Below are 27853 nucleotides of genomic sequence, written 5' to 3'. Positions count from 1 at the left end.
AGACCTCCCTCACTGTCCCGCAAGAGACCCCCCCCCCACTGGCCAGCAGTCCCACACACACCTCTAGAGACCCACTCCCTCACACCCTGCCCCCTGACCACACTCACCAGCCCTGCTGGAAGGTGACGGGGCTCGTCCAGTGCCAGGGCGGGAATCACTCCGGCCTCTCGGGAGTGGCGCGATTAGCCAGGTCAGGGTCTGCCCCCATCCTGGCCAGACTCCCTCAGGACCCACTTGCCTGGAGATAGGGTGACCATACGTCCCCGTTTGGCCGGGACAGTTCCCTTTTTAAGCTCTGTCCCGGCCATCCTGACTTTTTTGACAAAAACGGGCATTTATCCCGTTTGCTCTTGCCAACTGATCAGTTGGCAAGAGCAAATGAACAAATGCCCAGTTTACCAAAAAAATCCGGTGTGCCCCCCTAGCGGGGTGTGGAGGAATGTGTGTGTGTGTGTGGGGGGGGGGGTGACGCGAGGTGTCAGGTAGCAGGGCTTGTGGGGTCAGCCCCAGCCAGAATGAGACGTGGGAGGCTTAGGGGCCAGCCCCACCCCCTGGCAGCAGTGTGGGGAGCTGGGGCGAGGGAGGGGTCAGCCCCTGTCCTGGCAGCAGCATGTGGAGCTGGGGGGTGGGGAGGGTCAGTCCCCTGCTGCAGTGTGGGGAGCTGTGGGGGAGGGGTCAGCCCCAGTGGCAGATTTAAAGTTAGTGGGGCCCTGTGCTCAGCTTCATTTTGGGGGCCCCTCCTTGGGACCCAGCCAAGAAAAAGAACATTCTCTCTTATCTTCCCCCACCCCCGTTTTTCATTCTTTTTTTCCTTCATCCTCCTCCTATAAGTAATAGGAAGTAAATGAAAACAAAGTGAGGTACCTTGATTGGTTTTGTAGTCCAACTTATTTTTCCATAGACCACTTGAAAATTGCTGAGGGTCTCGGCAGACCACTTAATGATCTTTCCAAATATTGTTTGTACCGTTAGCTAACTATTGTAAAGTGCTTTGGATAAGAGCGTTTTATAAAAAAAAAAATATATGTGAAAATGTTGGGATGCAGGGTCTGGCCAGGACTTAGGGTCCGGGAGAGGGCTCAGGGGGTGCAGGGTCTGGGAGGGAATTAGGGCGAGGGAGGGGGCTCAGGATTGGGGCAGACGATTGGGGTGTTGAGCACTTACCTGGGGTAGCTCCCATTTGGTGCAAGGGGTGCAGATGGGAATATGGGTGTGTGTGCAGGAGCTCCCATTTGGTGCTCAGGGTGGGGGTGGGGGGTGCAGGAGTCAGGGAGGGCAGGGGGATGGGGGGATATGAGGGAGGTGCAGGAGTCAGGGAGGGCAGGGGGCTGGATGTGTGTGAGGGGGGTGCAGGAGTCAGGGCTGTGGGTGCAGGGTCTGGAAGGGAGTTAGGGTGCAGGAGCGGGCTGGGGGTTGGGGTGCAGGGCTGGTCAGGAGTTAGTATGCAGGAGGGGGCTCAGGGTTGGGGCAGGAGGTTGGGGTGTGGAGCGCTTACCTGGGGCAGCTCCTGTTTGGTGCAAGGGGTGCAGGTGGGAATGTGGGGGGTGCAGGAGCTCCTGTTTGGTGCTCAGGGTGGGCCTGGGTATGTGGGTGGGGGTGCAGGAGTCAGGGCAGGGGGCTGGGGGTGCTCCCAGCCCCCCACCCTACCCTGAGCAGCTCATGGCGGGGAGGGGGGGATGCGTAGGGGGAGTGTGGGGGCCCCGCCTTTGCTCCGCCTTGCCCCGATTCCACCCCCTTCCCCAAGGCCCCACCCCACCTTTGCTCCACCTCCTCCCCCGAGCGCGCTGCAACCCCGCTCCTCCCACGCCCTCCCGGAGCACCGGCAAATAGCTGTTTGGCGGTGGGAGAAGCGCTGAGAGGGAGGGGGAGGAGCGGGAATGCAGCACGCTGCGGGAGGAGGCAGAGAAGAGGTGTGGGAGGGGGGAGCTTGGCTGCCGGTGGGTGCAGGACAGAGGTGGGGGACGGAGAAGAGCTGACGGGGCCTTGGATTGCAGCCCAAGTAGAGCGGGCTGGGGCCCCTTTGGAGCCTGGACTCAGCGTCATGGCACCATTGTAAACCCAGTACTGATCTGAGCAGAAGGGCATCATTGCCCTGGAGCAAGTGCAAATGTGAAACATGCCTGCATGTTCCTTCGAGCTCCTGAGAGAGACTTGCCTCCTACGTGACACACACAGAGCCCATCGGGATCACCAGCTGGAGGAACGTCCCATTTACAGAAACCACATGCAACTTCCAGTCCAGTTTCCTCAAACTTTTAATTGTCTTCACGTTTTCCATATCTAACCTCCCAGGGGCTTCTCCCTCCCTGGCCAGACTCAAATCAGCTTGTCCAGAAACCAAGCACAAACACCACACAACGCTGCTAAGACTCCAGCCCGTGTCTGCTGGAAGCAGACAGCCATTTCCAACAGGACGGAGGTGGACAGGACAGGCAAGAGCGAGCCACATGCAACGGAAGGAGGAATAGAATGGATGGTGGTTGGCACCAATGCTTAGCCTTCATGCTCTGAGCGACCGGGCAGCTGCCCCAGCACACCTATCACTGATGATCCACAGAGTGTCCGAGGCCAGTGGATTTAGGAGGGAAGTGGCCCTCTGAGTACAAAACTGGGAAACTTGTTAGATTTGCTAGAAATAAATAAGCCACTAGTAATAAAACACAAACCAACCCCTCCATACCTTGACAACAGTTAGGTAGCTAGTGTGCTGAGACCACTGTCTAACATGCTGATTTGTATTATCTCAATGTCTCCTTGTGCTTCCCCACCTGTTGTCTCTCATCTTACACTTCTATTGTAAGCTCCTTGGGGCAGGGACCCTTTTTTTTTGTTCTGTGTTTGTACAGCGCCCAGCACAATGAGGTCCTGGTCAAGGACTGGGACTCCGGGGTAACACACACAAAAATAGCAACAACAAATCACACATACAAAAATCGTATAGAAACTAAATTTTATATATGATAAAATAATGACCGACTACATCTTTTTTGTTCCTCTCTCTTCTCTCCCTATTCTCCATCTTCAATGCATCTTTCTTTCAAGTCTTTTTCACATTCTGGATTTTCCCCACCCACGTTTCTCTATCGTTTGGCATCATTTGTTCGTGTTTCAGTTCAGCTTTTCCCCTCTCAATGCCCCGATATAGCAAAACACTTAGGTAGGTGCTTAAACGTTAAGCATATGAGCAATTCCACTGACTTTCAACAGGAAGACTCATATGCCTCAGGTTAAGCACATGCTGGGTCCCAACCTAACCACCCCTCTTATATTTCTTTTCTGATCTGACATGTCTCCCACTGTCTCCCTTTAATATTCTTCCTTTCTCTCACCTTCCTCCCCACCATTAGCCGTCTCCCCCTCCATTCCAGGCATAGAAATATAACCAGCAGTGAGCAGAGGTCTTACCAAAACCAGACCAGCCAGCACTATGGGTTTGCCCCACCGACTATACACTTATAGACTTCCTTTGGGGAAGTCTGCACCCGATTCGCGGCCCTGCCCTATTCCCTCGCCTGCCTCCTGGAAAGGGCAGCAAATCAGAGCAGCTGCATGTGCTGAGGAGCAGCTCAGTCGCCCAGTATTTGGAAGCTGGAGTGCTCCTGTTGCGATCAGTTTTCCCTCAGAGCCAGCTGGAGAGCACAGGCAGGCTCCTAGGGGTGGGATACAAGGTCTTGGTGAGTAATAAGGGCTATGAAGTACATGAAAATATAGACAGCAGCCAGTAGAGACAAGATCTGAGGCCATGGTCTCCTCCTCAAAGCATTTTCCCATAGGCTACAGCACATTTGGTGGAAGTCTGTCCCTCCTCCCCTTGCCTGCCTTTGTGATGCAGTGAAACAGGCAGCCTGATTCAGCCAGAGTGGAACATCCTGCAAAATCCAGGATGCTTGAGATGTCCAGCTTTACAGGCATGAGTTAGTGCAGTGCCCTTGGGAAGTGGGTCTGTATCACTACCCCAGTTGTAAGATAAAGAACATGAGTTACAGGGAGGATATGTGCCTTGCCTAAGGCTAGACAGTAAGTCATTAGCAGAGCTGGGAATGGCACTCAGGAGTCCAGCCTCCCCCCTCTATTTCCTTCGCCACGAGACAGCATCTTCCAGGTCCTCTGCATACTGCTCACAGACTCGCTTCCCAAGAGCTAGAAGGGCATGCCTGCAGCTCATTGACTAGGAAAGCAATTGAAACAAAACTCTCTTCACAGTCCTTTCCATCTCATAGAACAGACTTAATTGCTCCCATTACAGTTAGTAAATTGACCGATGGTACCACAAGCAACTTCCAAGGAAGAAACTTCTGAATCATAACTGGGTCTGCCCAGAGCTTCCCATGCCCCAGTGGAGGTTTCTTTTGGGATTAACCCATTAGTCACAACCGATGCAGCAGGGGAGAAATGGAAGGGCTAGTGCTGAGCAGTGGGGAGGATAATATTCCACTGGATCTCACAGTGGACATACCAGGTGCATTGCATGGTGCTGCATCTACCTCCCAGCTCACTGTGGTATATCGGGGACCTTATCCAAGCAAAATCAATGGGAGTCTTTTCATTGACTTCAGTGGGCATTGGCTCAGGTGCTGAATCAGCTACAAAGCGGGGAATGGAACAGGACAAGCCACTTGGACTGAGGAGTAGTGCCCATCCATCGACTCCCCTCACACAATTCTGCTGACACTGTCTTTACAGCCAGGGGGCCAAATTCTCTGCTGGCAGAAGTCGGTGCGATGCCACTGACTCAAATGGTGTTTTGCCCGCTAATGCCAGGGCTGAACATGGCCCATGGATGTAGCTGGGCTGCATCCCCGCAGCCTGAATCCCCGCCCACACTGCATGAGCGCCCCGAGCTGTGAATGGCCTGGCAAGAACACACACCCAGGAAAATGCTCATCAGGGGGCACCCGGCAATAGCCGCTCAGCTTCCTGCAGCTGCTCAGCATTCCAGAACTGGAACTGAAACCCTCAGGCACAGACACACCTTCAAACGCACGCTGGAGATAGCAAGAGCTGGACTGGTCGGCTCAGCCCAGGAGCATCCGCAGCACGTGATCCTGTCTGCATAGGAAGAGCTCTTGCCTTAGGCAGGCTTTTGAATGAAAGCCCTCGAAAGCTTGCCTCCCTCTGCTGTCAGTTAACAGCCATTTTACCATGTTCAGCTGACAGGGAATCACAGGGAACCATCCCTCATTCGTATTAGGGGATCTTGGCCCTCTCAGCCGACAACGCAGGGTTGTTTCCTAAAGATGATGACTATTGTTTAGATGATGGTAACATTTAGAGGCCCAGCTGGGACCAGAGCCCCGATGTGCTGGGCACTGCGAACACACATAGTAAGAAAACAGTCCCTGCCCTGACGAGTGTATAGTCTAAACAGACAGGACAGACAAAGGACACACTATTAATCCCATGTTACAGATAGGGAAGTAGGCACAGGGATTAAGCCACTTGCCCAGCGTCACACCAGAAGTCTGTGGCAGAATCAGGAACCGAACACAGATTTTCTTTGTCCCAGGTCAGCACCTCAAGCCACAGGACCATCCTTCCTCTCTCAACAGTGGTAACACACTTTTCTTATGAACACGATCTCATGCCTCATAAACAAGTGTGACACGAATCATGAATTGTCTACAACGGCCCACGATAGCCCTGGAGTAAACAGGCCCACCTCACGCTTGGAAAGACAGACTCCACATCTGAGCAGGGGTCTGGAAAACACTAGTACAAGTCCCCGGGAACTGATCAATGCCTAGTGCTTGCCTGTATCTAAATAGGAAGGAAGGAAGCCCACGCTAGAGGAACTATGCAGTGTGCGCCCAGCATTTGCTAGATAAAAGTGATCCCCAGAACAAACCGATCGTACTCAGGGGCACTCGCCCAACTCTAGAAGCAGCCAAGCTATAGCAGAAATGAATATTGATTTGTCACAAGCAAGCAGGAGACGTGGAAGCTGTGGCCGTCAATTTCAGCATCAGAGTCTGGATTTGCAAGCGACATTTCTGCCTCTGCTTGTTTGGGTGGTGGAACTGTACGTGGCGGAGAGATGGCTGGGACAGCAGCAGAGGCTGTGTAATTTATTATAGGAACAGAAGCCTTGGGGATTGTTCCCTTGAGTCAAGCACACCCAGTCCACAAGCACAGCCCCTGCACCCTTAGTTCTAGCACCTCTGGTTTCTGATGTCATGGAGACATGACCTCCCGGGTTGTTCATGTTCGGAGGGACATGGAAACATACACGTGATGAGTTAGTTGTGCCCAAGGATACACTGAAAAATGTGGGGTGATCCTTGAACAGCAGGTATTTGGTGTCTCCTATATTGTATAACATGCTACTAAATGTACATCCATTTCTGCTCTAGCAGAGGAGACGCAGAATGTCCCACATGGTGCAAACTTGCCCCTAGTGGCAAGTTTTGAAATAAAGAGTCTTTCTACAGTGCACAACCAGCGAAGGTCACCAGTGCATAACTTCAACCCCCTTCCCAGATGGATAAAACTGCTCCTTCTCCAACTCAAAATGTACATCTCTTCATACTCTTCATTCAAACTAGATTCATTCAGGTTCCATCATGGGCAATTAGGAATGGGACAAGAGTGTGGTTCTGCATTTGCGAACTCCTTTGCCCATAGGTTTTATGGCAGGAGTGACCATGCGTTGAGAACCTACCCCAATTCTTTGAAAAATGAGATGACATTGCATTATGTCATCATCACTGCCTACCCCACACTGCCCTTCTCCCCAGCTGTAGGGTTGCATGAGCACTCTGCCATACCAACACCTAGCTATCTGGTACAGTGAGCTTGGAGGTAATGTTGTAGCCATTCCAAGCACTAGGAGGCCCTAAGTTGCAGTGGGTCGCAATAATCACTCTGCCAACTGCTTCCAGCTATCATACTTCTCCCAGGGCTCTGAGACCCCCTGCCTCTGTGGCTCACTCCTCATAAATCATTCATCCACCCTGACTCTACTGACTGTTGCTGCCCTAGCACCCTCCTATCGGGGAAGAAGAGCAGCGGGAGATGCCCCCTCACATTTGACCCCTAACTGCTCAGCCAATTCGCCACAAGGAGGTTGAGATCTAGCTCCTCAGAGGTCTGTATAGCATGAACAATGACTAGTCCCATACGCATTTCACTTAACACACACACCTCCAAACATGCTGCAAGAGAAGGTGATAGACACTTACCCTGGAAATGCCAATGATTTGTTCATCTGGGAGCAAGCTGATGCGCACAAAGCACGACTCAAAGTTGACGTCCTCCTTCTCCAGGAGGTCCTTCCCTTGCAGCAGCGTGACGTGCAGGGTGTTGGAGAACACATTGTATTCCATGTTGACTTCCACCTGGCCCACAGTGAAGTCTTGGCCAAAGTTATTCCCAATGGAGGAGATGGAGCTGAGGGAATCAGTGGACACGGATTTCTTCAGTGGCCCGAATGGACCCAGATCTAGGTCTTTGCTCATCAACTCTAAGGTACCCAGCTCATTGATGTTCTCAAAGGTGTCATCCATCTTCAGGCTGGGCTTGCGGACAGGGGACGTCCTTTCTGCTGCCTTACGGAAGTTTGAGGCTCCACCTCTCTGCAGACATAGGAAAGGATAGAAGAGCTACTCAGGTTGGATTAACCCCTTCTCCTCTGAACTACTTCTTACTACATGTGAAACGAAGCAGATGGAGTTCTTAAGTGCTAAGGGGTCTAAATATGTAACTGCCATGGGATATGAAGATAATTCCTTAACAGAAGATCTATAGCATTAGGCTGTGGCACAGTCTCCCAGGACAAGTGCTTAGGTCATTTAAGAGAGACTTGATAACGCACTAGTTCATATATGCTATATATGATACGAAAGCCCCTTCTCATCCCTTTTTTCTCCCTTTCTCGTTTAGCTGCAGGGTAACTTTTCATTACTCAATTAAGTGACATGAGTCAACTAAGTGACACCTTAGTTATTTGTAAATATAAATATTCAAAACAAATCATTTTTGAAAATTTTCCATTTTGGAAGAAAAACAAAAAAAAAGATGAAAAAGAGACAAAAAAATGAAAACTAATTCATTTTTAAAAAATTGCAATTTCTTCACAAATCCATCCCCCTTCTGGTTTTTTGACCACCGCTAATACATAACATGTACCACTGCCCCCTACTGGGTGAACTATACTTGCTCAAGTGTCTGATCATGTTACCCAGTAGCATTTAGCCCATAAATAAGAGATGGGGTAAAATTTCCTTAAGTGCCTAAGCAGCTTCGGACCCTAAGTTCCATTTTCAAAGTGATTTAAGCATTAGAAGCCTAAATCCCATTGACTTTCAATGAGACTTTGGCTCCAAGTAACGTAGGTACTACTGAAAATGTTGTCAGTAGTATTATGACCTATAGGTAACGAAGAGAGATTCTCATCTGAAATAGTTTGTACAGTTCTGACCACCCAGGTTCAAGAAAGATGAATTCACACTGGAACAGGTGCAGAGAAAAGCTACTAGGATGATCAGGGGAATGGAGAACCTATCTTAACGAGAGAGGACTAAAAATAGCGTGGCTGAGAAGGGATATGACTACTCTCTATGAATACGTCCAGAGGGTAAACAGCAAGGAGAGAGAAGAGCTATTTAAGCTAAGGCCGATATTGGCACAAGAACACATGGGTATAAACTGGCCATGAATAAACGCAGGCTGGAAAGTAGAAGGTTTCTAACTATCAAAGGAGTGAGGTTCTGGGGCAGCCTCCCAATAGGAGTAGTAGGAGCAAACAACCTACCTGGTTTTATGATGAAACTTGATAAATTCCTTAACAGGATTAGATGACAGGGTTGCCTGTAATCTCAGGGGACTGGACTTGAGGACTGGAAGGGACCTACCAGGTCATATGTTCCTTTAGCTCAGGTCTAGGACAAATACCTTCCCAACCCTCAAAGGGGGGAGGGATAGCTCAGTGGTTTGAGCATTGGCCTGCTAAACCCAGGGTTGTGAGTTCAATCCTTGAGGGGGCCAGTTAGGGATCTGGGGCAAAATCAGTACTTGGTCCTTCTAGTGAAGGCAGGGGGCTGGACTCAATGATCTTTCAAGGTCCTTTCCAGTTCTAGGAGATAAGATAACCCTGCCTGTATGAAAGGCTGATGCAAAGCAATCATTTTGTTGCTCTGCCATGTAACTGTTCATTGTACCCCCCTCGTGGTCCAGCCATCCCACCAATTCTCTTGCAGGTTTCCTGCTTCTAAAAGATGTAAAGAACATTGTGTGATATGTTTTTTTATCTATGGCTATAAGCTCTTCAAATTTCTTCATCGCCTTCCTAATTTCCTTCTTGCATTTTTCTGCTGTGGTTTATGCTGCTTTCTAGTGACTTCACTGGGGTTGGAGTTCCATGTTCTGAAGAACGCCTGTTTAACTCAGAGGCCCTGATCCAACTCCCATTGAAGTCAGTGGGCATCTTTCCATTTACTTCAGTGGAGCTGGATCAGCTCCACGTCTTCTTGCACCATGTCATCAGACAATCCTGTCATTTCTCTTGCCTTCCTGTGCCCTTGTTTGTTTCGGCCTATGCATATCTTCTCCTTTAGTTTACAAACACCCCATGTCTAGTCCCTTCTGTTTCTTCTCTCACTTAAGGGCCTGATCCAAAGCTCATTGAAGTTGAGGAATAGAAGCTCATTGATTTCAGTGAGCTTTGGAGCAAGCCCTAAGTTAAAGCCCCTGTATCATTCTGTTTGCTCTCAGCTCCCTTGAGCCTCTTCCATTTCTACAGTGTCCTCTTTGTAATAAGGTGACTAGAACTGTGGCTTCCAGTCTTTAACTCCCCATCCTGCTCAGACTCACAAGCAATAACCCAGCCTTGATTTTTTCCTTTCATTGTTGGTGTTAATAGCTACTCTGGTGGATTTAGAGTCTCTTTTGTGAATTTTCCTGTCCTCCTGATAGCAGCTTGTCCGACCGAGCTTCTATTTCCATACCTTGAGGACACTCCCTGTTTACGAGGCAATAGTTGCATCATGAGCTAACTAAACTCCAAAGTAGGAGCCAGACCCAAAGCATATGCTCTCTCTTTGTCTATGGAAAACAATACCAAAGAATGCTGGTGACCAGAATGGGACAGTGCAACCATGTCAGTATATTCTTCAGATGTCCTAGTGACATGCAGCGAATTTCAAAGTCCACCTCTGCCTCCTGGCTGCTTGCGGGGCCGGCTCTAGGTATTTTGCCACCCCAAGCTCCGAGAGCACAACTGCCCAAGCAAAAAAAAAAAAAAAAGAATGGCCGGAATGCCACCCCTGGAATTGTGCCGTCCCAAGCACGTGCTTGCTTTGCTGGTGCCTAGAGCCGGTCCTGGCTGCTGGTAACAATTGAATGCTAGGCTTCAGACCCAATGGGCCAGATCCAAAGCTGAGGTGAGTGGAGACATGCCAACTTATACCAGCAGAGGATCTGACCTAGTATATTTAGCCAGGCTTGTGATCAAGGTTTATTTGTTTTTCCCCAAAACATGTATTCCTGACATTTAAATTACCCCCAAAATAATGCTTGATGTTTCTTCCTCTGTTTGAGACCTTGCTGAGGAAATCAAAGGTTTGAGCTGGTTACCTTCTCCATATTGATCTGTCTTTATAAGAGCTTGATGGCTGGTGGGAATGTTTAGCGACCTGGTCACACTGAACAGGAAGGACTTTTACCTTGAGTTTGATGTCCGAATACGTAGTCCCGTACTTTTGTTCCAGGTATCGGTAGTTGTAGTTGGGAAATGGAGACGGTGTTGGATAATTCCCAGACTTCCATAGTTTCCACAGGTTTAGTGCAGCTATTCCCAGCAGAACAAGTGCGCCAGTCACATAGATGCCTATTTCCCACCCGTGTGGACTTCTTATGACTAGAAGAGAGGAGAGTTATTGTCAGGAGTGGGGTCCAGGGGCAGAGATATTAAACCTCATGCTGCAGAGCTTAAACCAATCTCTCAGTGATGAGGATGAGAACTAATGTGTGGCAGAGTATCCTGCATCTGCCTGCCGCAGGGTTTCTTACACCTTCCTCTGTAGCATCTGGTGCTGGCCATGGTCAGAGACAGGATACTGGACCAGAAGGACCTTGGGTCTGATCCAGTCTGGCAATTCCTGGACAAGATATCTAGTGACAGCATTTCACTTCAGAGCAATAGTGCCAGGCTTTTAATGGGGAATGCTGCTAAGTAAACTCATAAAGAGGATTAGGGATCATCGTTAAGTGAATCACAAGGGTATCTGAAGTTATACTAGCCAAGGGCTCTCAATCCTCATGCTTCAGAGCACAGACTGATCACCAGCCAGGGCCAGGAAGGAATGCCCATCCCTGAATTACGGGGAAAAAGGGGGACTGAGCTCAATCTTCTTCTGAAGCATGTGGCATTGGCCACTGTCAGAAACAGGACACCAGACCAGATGGATCATTCATCTGCTCCTGTAAAATGGCAGCTCCTGTGTAATTGTTTCCCACCAAAGAGCTGTGATGCAAATCGCAATCATCGTTTCACTCACTTATGAACGAATTTGTGCCTGGTCGCTTTCATATATTTCAGCCCCCACGCCTATACACAAAGTAAGCCAGATCCTCAGCTAATATAAAGTGTCAGAGCTCCATCAAAGTCAATGGAACTCTGACAATTTACCTCAATAGATGATTTTATACATATATAAAAACAACAAGGAGTCTGGTGGCACCTTAAAGACTAACAGATTTATTTGGGCATAAGCTTTCATGGGTATGCCCAAATAAATCTGTTAGTCTTTAAGGTGCCACCAGACTCCTTGTTGTTTTTGTAGATACAGACTAACACGGCTACCCCCTGATACTTGATACATATATAAAGTGTACAGAACATACTCTCTGGGTGTAGGAAATACATTGTCCTTTCTACAAGGCCAGTTCCCAATGGGTTAGTGATGCCAAATGAATTTGGGAGAAAGCTTCCTATGTCTATCTGGCTATACAGAGAAAAATCTGCATTCTTCACTGTCAACCTAAGAGAATGCAGGAGTTTGCAGGTACATTTCACAATTGTTGCTGAATTGTGCCAGCATCCGTCACATAAAATGATTAAATCTACATCCATCATTCAACATGAAACAAGAAATTAAATCCCTGTCACGCAATGCCACCATGAGATCTGTGCCTCCAGCAGTGAAAGTAGAAGGCTGGCCTTTTCTCTAATAGCAGACCCTTTTCTTACGACAACATTCTGGTCCATTGGCATCATCTCTTGAGCAGTCTAAAAAATATACAACCAAGACTTTGTATGAATATCATATTTGAGCAGAACCTACATCCACGCCCTGTCTCTGACAATGGTCAGTGAGGGATGTGTCAGAGGAACCCATAATACTTATAAAATAGATCTAATTGTGATAGAGTGGGGAGAGAAGGGGAGTTTTTCCTGATCATGGCTGGTGATCAGCTTGGGCTGTGAAGCATGAGGTATGCTGTGGTCACTCCTCTTTACACTGACCAGTACTGTCTCATCATTATCTTGTACTTCCCTTTGTCTCTTCATTTGTACTTAGATTGTAAACTCTTTGGGACAGCGCAGCGCAGGGACCATCTTTTTGTTCTGCTTGTACAGTCCCAAGCTCAATGAGACCCTGATTCCGGTCTGGGGTGCCTAGATTCTACTGCAATACAAAAATAGATGGATCGATAGATGGATTAGATGAAGATGGTGTGCCCTTTTGATTTTTATCCTAGTGGGTGTATCATGATTCATTATGTCTTGTGTAGCACTTGGGAACCCTAATCATGGACCAAGATGCCATTGTGATAGGTACTGTACAAACAACGAACAAAGACAGGCCATGCCCCAATTACAATCTAAGAAGTATTGCAAGTTTTATTCTGTATATGCCCCCCATACTTAGAGCACTTCAAAATATCAATGAATTATTCTCAACACCCCTTAATTCTCCAATTCCTGGCTTACTACACATTGAAGGGTTTATTAAAACTAACATTCCAAACCACAGGTACGCACCGACTTCACTTTAATGTTTTTTTTGGGGGGAAATAATCCCATTTCGTAAAGGTTTCCAATTTAGTAGCCTCAGTAATGCCCTGCAAAAGTGAGTTCTACAGGTGTATACGTTGTGCTCAGAGTACTTCCACGCGGAGCTCTCAGAACTGGTCACTGTACCAGTCCCATCGGACACCCAGAAAGGCAGCTGTTCTCTGTTCTCCAGCTGGGAGAATTACAGCTCAAATCAATCCCAAACAATGTCTCCTAGTGCTTGTTTAGAGGTACTCACCACTGATGCGGTATTCAGCTATATTACTGTCCATGTCCAGCTCTATTACTCTCAGCTAGAGAGACTGCCTGAAATGTACAAACAAAAGTAATCAGGAGAGGAGAAGCACACAGAGAAGAGAGAGGTATTTGATCTCTCACACAAGAGCATTTCCAATCAGTCAGTCACTGGATTTAAATTCTGCCCCGTGACAGATGACCAGATGATCACAGTGAAAAACCAGGGCTTCTGCCACAGGGCATGCACAGCGAAGGGTCTTGGTGAGCATCAGGGAGTTGTGCTTGGAAGGTTTAGCAAAAAAAAGGTTGTCCATTTCTCCCTCTCCTCAGCCACACAGACTCTCCCTGGCCTGCTGCGCTGCATGTGAAGTGCTGGTTCAAAGACTGTGTGGAGGAGGGGGAAGGAGGGAGACACTGGAATCCTACCTGAGAGGAAAGGCAGAGTGTCAGCCCCTGACAGATCTGGTGGCGGAGGTATCTGCCCCAGCCTATTGTCAGTTTCACAGCTCAGGTGACTGGCACTTTCTTCAGATGTCCAGCATGCAAGGGGCTTTACCAGAAACAGGGCCGATCCCTGCAACACCAGGATTGGCTTCCTGATTTCAGGGGCACATGGCATTCTATATGTGACCAATGTAAGGATGGGCTCAAACTAAACCCTGGAGTCAGACACCCCAAAACTTTCTGGGTGGTTGGAATCCAAACCCAGACCTCAGTCTGAACACTGGTCTAAACCAAAACTTTGTATATGAAACCTCCATGTTAGGGAGCTCCAGCCCCAGACCTCGATTTCTCTTTAATTCAGGAAGGGGGAGATAGAGCACTGACATTAGCAGAGAGAGGGTCTGGGCACTGCGGCTCTTTACTCAGAGTCTGCTCAGTTGCAGCTGTGGCTGTTGCTGGACTACAAGGCCTGGGTTTGACTTTCTGTCATGCGGCCCAGAGAGGGACTGGATGCTGTTCTGGACCATCTGGAGAGAGCTGGTTTGCACTTGACATTATAAGTGATGCACAATAGATACGTGGGAATATGCCTGTGACTATTTATAGACCTCACCCGCTTCCACGCCCCTCCCCACTCCTGCAAAAAAAAGTTTTTTTCCAATGAAACTCGCTGCCCCTCCCCCACATCCCGAACTATAACAAAATGTAATTTTGGTCAACATTTTTTTCTTTTCAATTAAAATAGTTGTAAGCTTTTGTTTTGGTGGGAAGAAAAAAAATCCCATTTTGACTCCTCTCCTTCCCTTCCCCCCACCCCCCAACAATAATTTCCCCCTTTTCACCACGGGGGGGGGGGGGGGGCGGGGGCGGCGGGAAGCATGGGGAGGACAGGAAAATAAAGGAATAAACAGAGAAGCTGGGTTTGCCATCCCACAAAAAATATTATTAAACAATTTAAATGAAATAAAAAAATGGTTTCTTTCAATATTTTCCTATGAAATATACTCACCTTTTTTCAACCACCTCTGATGATTTATATCGGGCTAGTACCATCCAGAGCCCCTCACAGCTCATATTTTACTCCTATTACTTCTCCATTCGTATGCACGCAACTCCAGACAGCCCCACAGATCTCGGGAATAACAGGCCTTCTTAGACCACCAGGCTATATTCCCCTCTCCAGCTGACCCTCACTGGGTTCCGCACACAGTGCTATTTGCCGCAGCCCATTGTAAGGGCCAAATGTAGGCACCACCCCAGGGGAGCACCAGGGGCATCTGGCCATAAAGAGAGACACTTCCTCCCGAGGCTCTCCTGTTTCACTAGGAAGAGTCATTTGGGTCACTCCTTTATGGGGTGCAGCATTACTCCTCACTCCATGCCCAGTCAACTCCACTGGCTAATGCATAGTGGGGGCAGAGTCTCTGCCTAGTACATCTCTCCCCACCCATCTGGCACGCAGTCCCTGCATTGCTCCAAGCACCTGAAGCTAGTGTTGTGAGGGTAAATACCTTAAAGGTATGACATTTCTCGGGTACTACCATAACAGGAGCCATCTAAATACCCAAGGTAGCTAGGATTGGGTTGGAAACTTCATGAGCACATGGCTTCCAACCCTTAGCATGGGTTTTAGTCTGGTGGGAAATTCCATAATAGTGTCCCAGGGGGCATTCCAGACCTTCCCCTCCTGCAGCGCTGCACGGCATGCAGGTGGTCTCCTAGGGAATGTCTTGATCAAAACCTGTCTCGTGTCTTGGTCAAAGTCCAACAATAGAGTTCATTGATTGCTCGGTACCTTGCTAAACTACTGCACTATAAACTGCCAACCGGACTCTGATTTACCAGTCATTGCTGAGGTCTCCTTTCTGTGAGGAAGAAAAATTACAGCCCCCTTCCAGCTGATGGATGTTTCGGCAGGATTTGGCCCATTTCTCTAGGCCTTGGCCTCCATATGTCCTTAGAGCTCTGCTGCCTTTCACAGGGGATCTCCACACTCCATCATCTTCCCCGCTTTCCCCAGCTCTCTGGCTGATGGAAAGGTGATGGGTACTTTCTGTTTGCTGGCGCTAGGCATGCTTGTCACGGTTCTCTGCCCGTCGGGAGGCCTTAAATTTAGATCACTCTTCCACAAACAGTCAGGAAGGAGGGACTTGTGCTTAAGTCACTGGACTGTAACGTGGGGATAATAATACTTCCTTTGCCTGTGTCTATTCAGATTGTAAACTCTTCGGAGCAGGAGCTGTCTCTTCCTAACTGCATGTACCACACCTAACACAGTGAGGCTTTGCTCTCTGGAGCTGTTTTTACCATGTGAAGAAAGAGCAATTGTTTGGACTTCTTGAACCCAGCTGGTGAAGTGAGTCCTACCCCCTAGTCCTTTTAAATCTCTCTTTGGATGGACTCCTCCAGGTCAGAGCCCATTGGGGGCTTATTTTCCCAGCCTTTTCACCCCACCTCCACCCCTTTTTCACTCTGTTTTTAATCGTACATGGCTGTTGCACTGTTCAGCTTCCTCTCTCACTGCATCTCATATTTCACCATTGTTCGGCTCCTTGCTCAGTCTAGATGGCTCTGTTTTGGAGAATAGACAGCTTGCCAATTCAATAGGGGGATCAGCGTTTTTCCTAAATCACTCCAACGTATCGATTCTGCCATACCCAGTCAATAGATTCTTGCAGCAGGGGCTGTTTATTACCTCTGTGGCCTGGAGGAATTTTCCCACATGGTGCCTGGCTAATTTGTTGGGCGCACTCTAAATTCATGGACTCTGCTACATTTGGCTATGCAAGTGCCCTTGCCAATACACTAACAGTACAAGGCCTATTGCAGATTATTAGAAGATGCCAACAGACAAAGCCCCAAACTTTTTAGTTTATATGCAGGGAGAACATTCCCCTAAAACCTCTGCTTAAGAATTCTGACTCCATGACCCTCCTCAGGGCAGGCTCTGGGCTCCCAAGAAGCTAAGCTAGCAGGGGTGGATTTGGCCTGGTATGTTTACTCTGCCATTGTACAATGCCATTCTGCAGCAAAGTAAAGTCCCTCTTGCATTGGGGTTGCTAGTTAATTGTTATTTTACGTGGGTGCTTGATTGCTCAAGTAGATTCTTTCCATTGCCAGTGTTCAGCTACGGTGCTCAGGAAAGGCTTGTGGCTTCCAGCACTGGTGTTCCGTTGTGTTATTCGTCTCACTGCGTCAGAAAAGATTAAACTAGACAATGAGGAAAATTCACAGAATGATTAGCCTGTCAGACACTATCCACATCCCAGAATGCTTTGCGTAGTCATCCTTCTACAGCTGGGCCGGGCCCGAGGCCTTCACGGAGTCACATATGCACATTAAACTCTTCCAAGCACAGAGATGTCAGTGCTAGGAAGCACCGCTAGAATATCAAGTGGATGGAATTAAATCTCCAGTTGCACCAGGGTTAAAGTAAAAACTTGTCTGGCATCCCCAGAGGACCGTGTCTATAGGTGGGCTGTAAACTGCAAAGCTACTCTGAAGAATAAGCAGCTCTCGAAGGAAAAACATACATGAAGAGCTGGAAAAAAACTGATGTCACTTGAGCTGCACTCATTCAGAAGAAAAAAAATCTCCCTGCTACCAATGCCAAGTCATAGTGCTACGCACCTTGGATCCATGGGATAAGCAGCAGTAAATTTTGCCCTCACATAGCACTTGACACACAGTACAATGTGCCCGTGTAGTAACTAAGACTGATACCGACTCCTTCTGGGGGCATGGGCAAATTACTCTGCCTCAGTTTTCCCATCTGTAAAATGGGGATTTAGCAAAGTATTGTAATCCCCATTTTATGAAGGGTAAATCTGCAGCAGGGAGATGGCTAACTGATTTGCCCCAAGTCAGAGAGAGAGTGGAATTCAGGAGTTTGTGGCTTCCAGTGCTGTGCTCAGACCAAGAGAGATCACGTCTGTCTCAAAATCAACGCTTTTGGGTCTGGACTGTCCTCACGTTACGGTAACGGCAGTCATGCTGCAGTGAGTACAACCATTGCCACTGCTGGGGCTGCTGTCTGGAAGTCTCTCCCTAGGCTGCCTTTGTCGGTGGGTGGGATTGAACCAGGGACCTCTGAAGCTTAGTGCATGAGCCTCTATTGCATGAGCTAAAAGACAACTGGCTGTTAGCTAAGACTGTAGAGCAAACTCATTAATCTCTGTCTCTTCTATGTGGTCTCGGTGACATTAGATGGGACAGAATACCATACCTATGAGGTGTGTGGGTTACACCTGCAAACCCAATCGGAAAGACAGAAATTCAACAAAACCCCATGGAATGAGTCTCTGAAAAATAAAACATGCTAGCAGGATAAACACCAGGCTCCTCTTTGCCACACTGAAATGTCAGTTAGAATCTGTTCCAACTCACCGAGTGGCACCTACAACACCAAGCTGCCAAGGTAAGAGATTCCCTTCAGTAAAACTCAAGATGAGGCAGGGTCTTTTCCACCCCTATCCTATAACCTTGGCTGGTTGTTAAAAGGCTTACATGGCAACTGAATCACAAGTGCTAAAGAGCAATGGGAGTGAGGCAAGTCTGGCTGTCCTACACCTGAATGTGAAAGACTGGTAGCACTGTTCCAACCCCCCATCCCGGAGCTCATCCAGTAGAACTTGGCCCTCTGCTTTCCTGGGCAGAGCAGGCTGATCTGTGCGCAGGGGACAGACATGCACTAGAGACTTAGGTGAGACTGTGCTAAACTCATTTCACCTGTGACCTGATTTGAAACTCAGTCTACTGGGAATGGAGCACAGCATAAGGCTAGGATGCTGGCATACTGTTCTGCTTAGTACAGCCCTCAGCTAGAATTCAGAGGGAACATTTTAATGCCACAGGTAGCACGGGTGGAACATTTTCCATTACGCTGTTTTTTTTTGGTTTTGTTTTGTTTTTTGGCCTTTTTTCCTAAACTGATGTTTGTATTCCTCAAAAATTTTCCATGTTTTTAAAGGAAAAATCAGAGTTCTCAGTGAAAATTCCTGCAACATTTTTGGGGAAAAAACCCCCAGAAGTGTTTCCTCTCTTTCAAACTTTTTCACTGAAATTCTTACCCAACCAGCTGTAAGCCTAAGGCTAGAAGTCTAGCAGGTTTCAAATACAGCTCCAGAGAGAGAAAGACAGACTCCCTTTGGAGTTTCATGTAGGAACTGGATTATTTCTGTATGGTCCTGGTTGCATAAATGTTGGATTTCAATGCATGGGCAAAAGAGGCTGGGGCGGGGGGGTGGAATTCGTGGGGAACTTGAGCATTTTGTATTAATTAAGCCCCTTTCCCCGGAGCACTTCACTGAGTCACTTTGTGGCTTTCCAGCTCTCCCCTTCAAACCCCATCCTTTGAGCCCAGGGATTACGGAGGAGAGGAGCCTACAGGGCCAGCTACTTTTCCATGCCCTGCAGTGAATACAGGATTGTCCTTACAGAACAGACAGCCTGGAGATTTAAGGGCCAAACCCTCCAGCTAGTGTAAATAACTCCATCAACTTCAGCTACGTTGATTCACTGCAGTTACAGATCCAACCCCCCGGATTTGAGTAGCTCGGACTCTCCCTTGGGCATTTCAATTAAACGCCTGCTCTGGGGCTCTCAGAGCTGAGTGTGAATTCCTGCTTTCCTTTGGAGCTGGGTGCTGTGGTGCGAGACCTCCCTGGTGGCTTTGCTGGTGAGGAAGGAGTTATTGTTAAATCTTTCCATCCCTCTCAACCAGCCCCATTATTTTATCCTGACAGTATGTGTCACCAGCAGTTTCAATAAAGCGCCGGCAGAACCAGCGGAGGCTGATGACAATCTAATGAAGACAAGGCGGTTGGAGCTGGATCCTTGTTAGTTTTCTTTATGAGCAGCTGTAGACTGGGGAGCAGCGACAGGCATGGAGAGCAGAGCCAGGGAAATCACATTCCACTTGCAATGGAGAAATAAATAGCTTGTGATTTGCAGGAGGAGGAAAACAGCCCCCTGGGAGACATCCTGGCACTAAGGGGCAGTTAAATGTCCCCTCGGGAATGGAGAGCACAGCCCCCACCAATACGCTTTGACCAGACCAGCTTCCTGTGAATCGTTTTACCCTCAGCACTGTCTCCCATTAGAAGGGGTTTAAACTCTAATACATTGTGCAGGGATATTGTCTTCTTATTACTAGTATTGTGGTAGCACCAAGAAGCCAATCACAGACCAGGACCCCACTGTGCTAGGCACTGTACAAACACAGGACAGAAAGCTAGCCCCTTCCCCACAAGCTAAGATTCTGTGTAGTGAGCCCTCATTCCATCCCCTACCCCACATATCAATCCCACCAACTCACCTACCACCCTATCTGCCACCTTGTCCACAGACCCCCCAAAACAGCCCTCTGCATCTACCTCCCAATTACTAAACCTTTTTCCAGTCATCGTCCCCCAGACACAACCAAGCACTGTGCTCCAGTGGCCTGAGCATGTGGCCCTCCTGCACTGTAATCCCCGCTTTGCCATAGCTTCTCTCTGCAGTCTTAGGCACGTCACTTTACCGCTCTTCCTCAGTTTCCCCACCTGTAAAATGGGGATAATGGCACAGGCATATTGTGAGGATAAATACATTAAACATTGTGAAGTGCTTAGATACTATAGTGATGAGCACCTGATAAATACCACAGACTGAGACACAGAATGCAGGAAACTGCCAGACTGGACTAAAATAACGGTCCCCCAGTCCATTATCCTGTCACCAGGTGTGCAGAAACCCCCTCCCTGTGCCTGGCTATGGGGGAGATATCAGCCTGAGCCCTATCGGCTGGATAACTTGTGCCTTTATGGGAACGTTTACACGCAAAGCTCTCTCCTTTTCTGACGCTGCCTGATTCATCCAGTCGTGCATTCATCTAGTGTTTGTGACCTCGGGAGGGCTTCGGTGGCAGAAAATTGTGGGAAGGAAATCCATGGCACAGAGTGAATCACAGCAGAACAGGAAAGCCTCTAGAGAGAAGGGAGCTTCTACTGACACCCCGGTAGCTGAGTCCACAAGCAGCGAGGTGAAAGCCAGTGGCAGGGTATTGGAAATCAGGGCTGTGTGTGCTAGTTGTTCCAGTCTGCTGAGTGATTCTTTAAATACAAGGGGTCATTCTGCCCTCACTTGTAGGGATGTAAATCTAGAGTAACTCCTCTGATTTCCCCAGCAGGTATTGACTCCCAGCATACGCATTCGCTAAAGACACAAATGTGGGTGGATGCCTCACTGACTGACAGCCAGGCAGGTGGAGAATTTCCTGACCAATCCTGCTCTGTTGTGCTCAGGACAGAAAGAAACTGGCAGCCATGAGTGAGCTGATTCCCACCTGTGTTGACATCTTTAAGAAGTAACTGAACCTTGTCCATGAGTACACTGAGATTTCCTGCTACTCCATATACCCAGTGCATGGTGTAAATAAATAATAGGCTCTATGAGATTTTCATCTAGAAAGGAATCGACAATCGATGCCTATTGACTGTTCAATACGGACAGACCTGTTTTTGACTTGCAGAAACCATGGTTATTATTCAAGTGTGGTACAAACTCCTAATAAAGGCTCTGGGAAGAGAGGGCCAGATTCTCAACTGTTGTAAATCAAGTCAATGGAGCTATGATGATTTTCAGTTCACTCTAAGAGCTGTGGGTGTATTTGAACTGTGTGTGTATATACAACATTTGACCAAGGAAAGAAATCCGCAGAGCTCCACAGAGCACAGCAGGACAGGTCAGCACTAGCTTACTGGGAAGTATATTTGGTTGTTACATGGCAGTGGTGTACTTGTCCCCTGAATGATCATTATGCCAGGACATACCCACAATGATTTCCAAGATAACAGAGAGGGAAAGAGGCAGGAGTTTCAGCATGTGGATGAGTGGCTAGGCAATGGACAATTCAATGGTAGTCAATGCGCTGGCCTGTTAGTTCTCAATTGATTGGAGCTTCCTATTGATTTCAAATTTAGTGGGGATGGCTCCTGGACTAAAATAGCATGAAAGTGATTAAATCAGGCCAGTCTGAGATGCAATGTAACAGCAGAACCGAAGGAAATTGAGAGCTGGAGAAGAAATTACGAAAGGACAGCCCACTTCAGAATCCTTTCCCTCTGAGCACTTGCTGCTGGGAAGGCCCATTGTCAGAGGCCTCACAGGGCGACTCTGCTTTGGCACCATTGACAGCTTTCGCTCCCCCGATGGAGAATGTCCAACCTGACCCAGTCTGCTTGATCAGAACCTTCTGAACAAAACCAGGCAAAACTCAGTGGCTTATTGGTTTTGAACCTGAACCCAGGGTGGGAAACACATGCAAATCTAACCTAATCGATCCAGCTTCCACAACCCCTTGTGAGCCAAAACTACCAAGTTCCAGCCAGCTCTGGAACTTCTGCTACCCTCTAGGGGCTGCAGCAAACGAAGACTGTATCAGCCTTAATATTTCTGTTCCTAACTGGGATTCTCCATTAGCTGAGGTGGTGGAGGCCTGGGCTTTTGGAGCAGGAGAGTCTAGATTCTAGCCCAGCTGATGACAATGACCTCTGTGAGAACATAGCATTGTTACAAAGCCTTGGAACGAAACAGGAGGGAGAGTCACAGGCCAGAAGCTAGGTGCAGCAACAGGGCAGGGTGTGAGACCATGGGCTGGACTAGCAAGGGGACTGTAAGTAAGGACAGAAGTGCATTGGCAGAGTTGGGTGGTGCACCCCATGCCCAGCACTACTTACCCACTCTTTTCACATGCACTAAATTCACTCCCAAATTTTCAAAGAAACAGGACTACTTGCAGGAGACTTTGCCTAGAACAGCACATACCCAAAATCCCTGCCTTTCAGACCAACAGAATAGTGCCCACATTGTTCCGCAGGTATGGATTTCCACTGAGCAAACCACGGCCATTCTGGATGTATCACACCAAGTCATTCTGTCAGAGCGAGTCACGGAGATCCACCTGCGAGGGCAACACTTTTCCAGTGCTCTCTATGGGAATAGCCAAACACCTACTGGATAATGACACTGAGTGGTAAGAACTCCCAGTGAGAGGTATCTTTTTCGTGTTGCTCTGGAAAGTGTTGTACAGTCTATTATGTTACTGCCTTAGTAGCACAGGACAGCCAGAAAGGCAGCTGAGATACCAATTTTCTTTAGAGTGATTGTTAGTATTAAAATTATATCCCCATTGTGCTGTACAAACACAGAGTGGGAGAGAGTCCCTGTGCCAAAGAGCTCACAGTAATATAACTGTGATGTTACTAAATCTCCGGAAATACCTGGCGTCCTCACTGCCTGGCATGCAAGAGGCAATAACTCACCTATGGAGTCCAGAGGACAGGTGGCACTGAGCCGGGGGTTGGCTGATTCAGGGGCATTCAGGTCCTACCTGAAACTTCAGCCACAAGAGGAATGGCACCTTTCCTGAGGGGCATCCCGCTTTCAAAAATGCTGGTTCAGTCCCACACACCAGTGAGCTCTCAGGCTCCTGGCAGAGACTGAAGGGCTGAGATGCCACAGCCAAGGCTGCTCCTTGGCTGGAAGCACTGGAAGGAATCTCATGAGACAGCCTCTTCTCAGGAGATTTCCAGCCCGGATTTGAGGACCCATGGGACTTGAATATATAGCTGCTAAAAGCAAAGGGGAGCTCCCACCTCATTCTGCTCCCTGGACTGGCTGAGCAGTGCTCCCCCACAGCACCCCCCTCCTCTCCCTGTGAGAGGCAGGGGGTACCCGGAAGCAACCAGACTCTCACCTGTATGTCCCTTCACCCCAGTAAAGGGGGTTCTGCCTGCCTGAGGGGGGAGGGGACCACTTGTCTATCCACTCTCCTTAAAGGGTCCTGCAATGGGCCGCAGATACAGATCAGCAATAACTTCATCTCGTCCTTCCCTCCTCCTTCCATCCATCTCCCCCCATCAACACAGCATGCTCCCCCCATTGTCCGCCCCCACCCTCCTATTCTGGGCAGGCCATTCGATGCCCAAACACTACCCCAGTCTTGCATTCATAGTCCCAGCAGCTGCCCAGCTCACCCCCCGCAGCCAGTGCCACTGACTGGGATCCACACTCCAGATCTTCGCATGATGTTCTAGATACAGATGCTTTCCCTGTAGCACAGTCCTGCTTTCACCAGCTCTCCCCTCTCTATTTCATCCTACACCTCAATTGCTGTTAAAAGACAAGAGAGCAAATGAAAGCAGCAGAACTGGCTAAAGGAGGACTTCCCCATAAGGGGGTATCTGCAAGCTAGCACGTATTTCATGGCTGTACCCTATATTTGTGTACTACTTTCCTGAAAGCACTTCCCACATGATTCCTTGAGGAGGCCTTCCTGCAGCCTGGCCCATCACTATCCCCATTTCACTTATGGGGAAACCGAGGCACACACCAGTCAAGTGACTTGCCCAAGTCACCCAGCGGATCAGTGTCAGAGCCAGGTACCCTAACATCCTAGTCTCCTGCCATAACCACTAGGCAACCACCCCCTTATACAACAGGAATTCCCTCTGGCCAGCAGCCAAAGTCACTGCTTCCCCTGTCTTCCTCTTTGATACGAGTTCAGCCCTTTGAGTTTCTCCTTCCCAGCTCAGCTCCCCTCCCTGCAAGGCAGTCACAGCCCCATGTCCACACAGCAAATTCGGTCTGAAACTCAGCACTACGGTTTCACTGCAGGATCAACTAGGAAAGAGAAGCCAGGCTGGGGGGAGCAAAAAGCCTGCGTTAGATTTTCTTGTGGGCTTATGGTAGCATAAGACAGGCCTTGAGTCTCAGATGAGGCCCCAGTTGTGGAGAGTTTGCTGAGCGGGGAAGCTTTGCTATACAAAGTGCTCGCAATGTGGATTGGGTGGGGGCCACTGAAGCCAGGATGGTGGGGGACACACCAATTCAATTGCCTCCGTAGTCTGGGTTCCCACAGTGCAAAGCCCCAGCTGCAGATTAAAGGTGCCCTGCCCCCCAGCAGAAACCACCTGCCCACACGTGGGGTGAAACTGGGTGCCTGGGGCAGCTGAAACTAGTGAACGTGGCTGACGTGCATTCGGAAGGGGGAAGAGGAGGAGACAGAACAGATGAATGGCAAGTGCCCAAGTGTGGAAGGGCTTTGTGAAGGGAGAGTGATCTGGTGCAGGGTTCATGTCACAGCTGTCCCTCCTTGACACTGAGCATCAAACTGGTGGCCAGAAGCAGTACTTCATTTATAATGAAAGAGGTGCCGGGGCTCAAGCAATTTTTTTTACTTTCATAAGTGATGTGGAAACCCAGAGGTGCCAGGGCTGAGCCCTGGCACAAACTAAGCACTGGCTGGAAGTGCACAGGCAAGCACCCCCGGAGGATAGTCCAGCTGTTAACCAGTTCACTAGCCCTACTGTGAGCAACGAGGGGATATTTCCCACTGCCAAAATGGCATTTTCTTGCCCAAATTCCCTAGGGCAAACACCTATCACTAGAAGCTACCCCCATATTTTCCTTAGTGGTTCACACCAAAATCTGCATCCAACATGCATGCAAACAAGAAGGCAGTTTCAAGAGTTCCCTCTTGCACGGTGCCCAGGGTTCCATGCATGCAAAGCAGGACTTGCCCCGTGGTGGGATGCAAACACACCAGAGAAGTTAAATGCAGCAGTGTCTGGGAGAGCAGTGTGGAGGTGTTAACAGGAGAAGCTGTGGAATAATTTATCTGGGGAGATTTAGGATTTTCCCTCCTTCAAAAATGGAACCCTGAGAGACAAGAGCCAATCTGGTTCAAGAGAAGCCCGGAGGGCTTCTCACAGGTGCACAAGGACTGAAATTCTTACAAAGGAGCAGCCAGCCCTCCTCCAGGAATTTCTGAGCTTGCAGCCATTCCCAAGAGATTCCAAGCCAGTCACATGCCATCACGGTGCAGGCTGGCCTCTTTCATTAGAAAGTCTCTGAAAAATGGATCTGCATTTTCCCCAGCTTCTGCAGGTTGACGGGGCAGTAAAAGGGAGATAATGTGACCTTTGTGCAAGACCCAGCCTGCACAGTTCTAGCAGCACCTGTTAGTTACATACTGAAACCCCTTTAATTTAGAACACACTGAAACACAGCACATTCAGAGGGCCAAATCTCAGCCCTGATCCAGCCCCTTCATGAGGCTTTGGCAGCTTACAGGGGGCATAAAGTTCGTTTACCTGACCTCCTGGGCAGTGTAGATCTGATTTATCTCCACCTCTTTGTGGCTACCCCAGCTGGTGAACCAGCCCCTTGAGGGTCATTGTAACCAGAGGCAATTTACTGCAGCCTCAAGGCTATTCTAAACTGTGACAGACTGAACCTGCCCCCAGCCAGCCCCAGAGGACGGGGATAAATGTGGTGTGAAGCCACCTTTGTCCCCAACTCCCCCCAGCTGACAAACCACCCCTAAGATATTCAATGTTTCTGAATAGGGAAGGAAGTCATCTCTCCTAGCAGCGTTTCTACAGCACCCGGGGCCCTGGATTCCCACACAGGGATGTGGTAATCCACTAGCCATTCAGCATTTCATAGAATATCAGGGTTGGAGGGGACCTCAGAAGGTCATCTAGTCCAACCCCCTGCTCAAAGCAGTACCAATTACTAGACAGATTTTTACCCCAGTTCCCTAAATGGCCCCTCCAGGATTGAACTCACAACCCTGGGTTTAGCAGGCCAATGCTCAAACCACTGAGCTAACCCTCCCCCCCCCCTCCTCACAACGCGGGGTTCACACAGGAAACTGGAGCACTCAGCTCTCCCCCGGGGAAGAAGTTCTAAGCAATGCCAACTATGAAGGCAAGTATCTAAACCCCTGACCGCGTTCAACCAGGGAGCGCCTCGCTGGAGCGAGCACTGCTCCCCCTCCTCCTCCTCCCCGGAGATCCAGCGTCCCAGCAACCCGCTACCTCGGGGGTGCACTGACACACCGCACCCGCAGCCCCGTCCCCGAGCCCCGCAACATACACCCCGATCCGCGCTGGGGTGGGCAACTGCGAGGGGAGCCCCCGCGTGGCCATGGGGCAGCCTGGCCAAAATGCCCCCCTGGGCCACGGGCCGGAGCTGAAACTTCGCAGGAGGCTGAACCGCCGGGGGAAGCGGGGGCTCTGGCTAGTCATGCCCGGCCCTGAGGCTGCAGGGACTCCCCGCCCACACACACGCCGGGGCAGCCAGTGGCTGCTGGGCAAGGGACCGCACCTGCCTCGGCGCGGTGCACGGACCCCGGGAGCTGCCCTCCCGCCGCAGCCGCCCTGGGCAGCTCCTTGCACCGTCCCCGGCTACTCGCCCGTGGACGCTTAGGGTCTCCACAACGCCCCGCTCACCTCTCTGCATGAGGCGTCCTGGGGAGCCCGCCCCGCGGGAGGGCCCCAGCCAACCCCCGCACACCGAACCAGTCCGCCAGCCAGAGCCGGGAAGCGGGCACCGGCTGGGCCAGCAAACCCCGCGGCGGGGGCCGCAGGGAGAAGCCCGCGTGCAGCGCTGCTCGGATGCCGCCGCTTACCTCGCCCGGACTCTGGTGCAGCGCGGACCGCCTGCAAACTCCGCAGCTGGGCTCGGGAGCCTCACGGAGCCAACCCCCGCGGCCTGGGCAGCCGCCAGCCCCACGGCATCCTCCGCCGCCCCCTGCCAGAGGAGCGGACTGCGTTTGTCCAGAAGCTCGGCGCGCCCCCTGCTCCGTCCACATACACGCGCGCCGCTCTGCTGCTGAGCCTCGGCGCCGCTCCGTGTGTGGCGGTGCCAGCCCTGCGCTCCTCCCCGCCCACCCCCGGACTGCAGGGTCCCACCCCCGCGTGCCCGGCGGGATCCCAGCCCCCAGGGCTCACAGGGGAGGGGAGGCAGCGCGAGCCTCCTGTGCCGTCCCTGCAGTCACCCGCTCCGCTGCGAGCCCGGCCTGGGGAGAGCAGTGCTGGGGCATCCTGGCTGCGTCTACGTGTGTCCCCCCAACTCCATGCGGGGCTGGGCATGAAAGCCCCTGCTCTGGCTCTTTTGCAAAGCTATGGGGGGCAGGAGCTGACCTGGGCATGCCCCTAGCTCAGGCAGGCTGGGCATGGCTCCCTCATCCTTATAAATCCACATGTGAACCCAGAGCTGGGCAGGCAGCCCTGGAAGATGAAGGATTCTTAAGTCACAGAACAGGTGTGACCCAATGCAGGCTTCCTTCCCATGCTGCCCACCCCAGCACAGCTCCCCTTACCCTGGAGGTAA

General features: G+C 49.9%; 1 protein-coding gene across 11 annotated transcripts in view; it reads right to left on the bottom strand.

The window, feature by feature from the left end:
- SYT12 (synaptotagmin 12) overlaps window positions 1-27396 on the bottom strand; it is a 62044-nt gene extending 34648 nt beyond the window's left edge. For 2 of the 11 annotated variants that reach the window (XR_010600447.1, XM_005310781.5), the window contains exons 1-4: window positions 27150-27396; window positions 13251-13318; window positions 10659-10852; window positions 7179-7571 (exon numbers count right to left, since the gene is read on the bottom strand). Coding sequence is in view for 8 of the 11 variants with exons in the window: in XM_005310781.5 (XP_005310838.2) it covers window positions 7179-7571; window positions 10659-10852; window positions 13251-13284 (621 nt within the window). In the remaining 3 variants the exon portion in view is untranslated. Of the gene's footprint in view, window positions 1-7178; window positions 7572-10658; window positions 10853-12113; window positions 12224-12460; window positions 12624-13250; window positions 13319-23709; window positions 23831-26970; window positions 27088-27149 lie in introns of those variants that run through there. The other 9 variants (XR_010600446.1, XR_010600448.1, XM_065591876.1 and 6 more) reach the window with 9 other exon arrangements.
- Between the last annotated feature and the right edge of the window lie 457 nt (window positions 27397-27853).

The sequence above is a fragment of the Chrysemys picta genome, chromosome 4 (assembly GCF_011386835.1).
Source record: "Chrysemys picta bellii isolate R12L10 chromosome 4, ASM1138683v2, whole genome shotgun sequence".
NCBI classification, from domain to species: Eukaryota; Metazoa; Chordata; order Testudines; family Emydidae; genus Chrysemys; species Chrysemys picta.
This window is presented reverse-complemented; position numbering and strand designations above follow the sequence as displayed.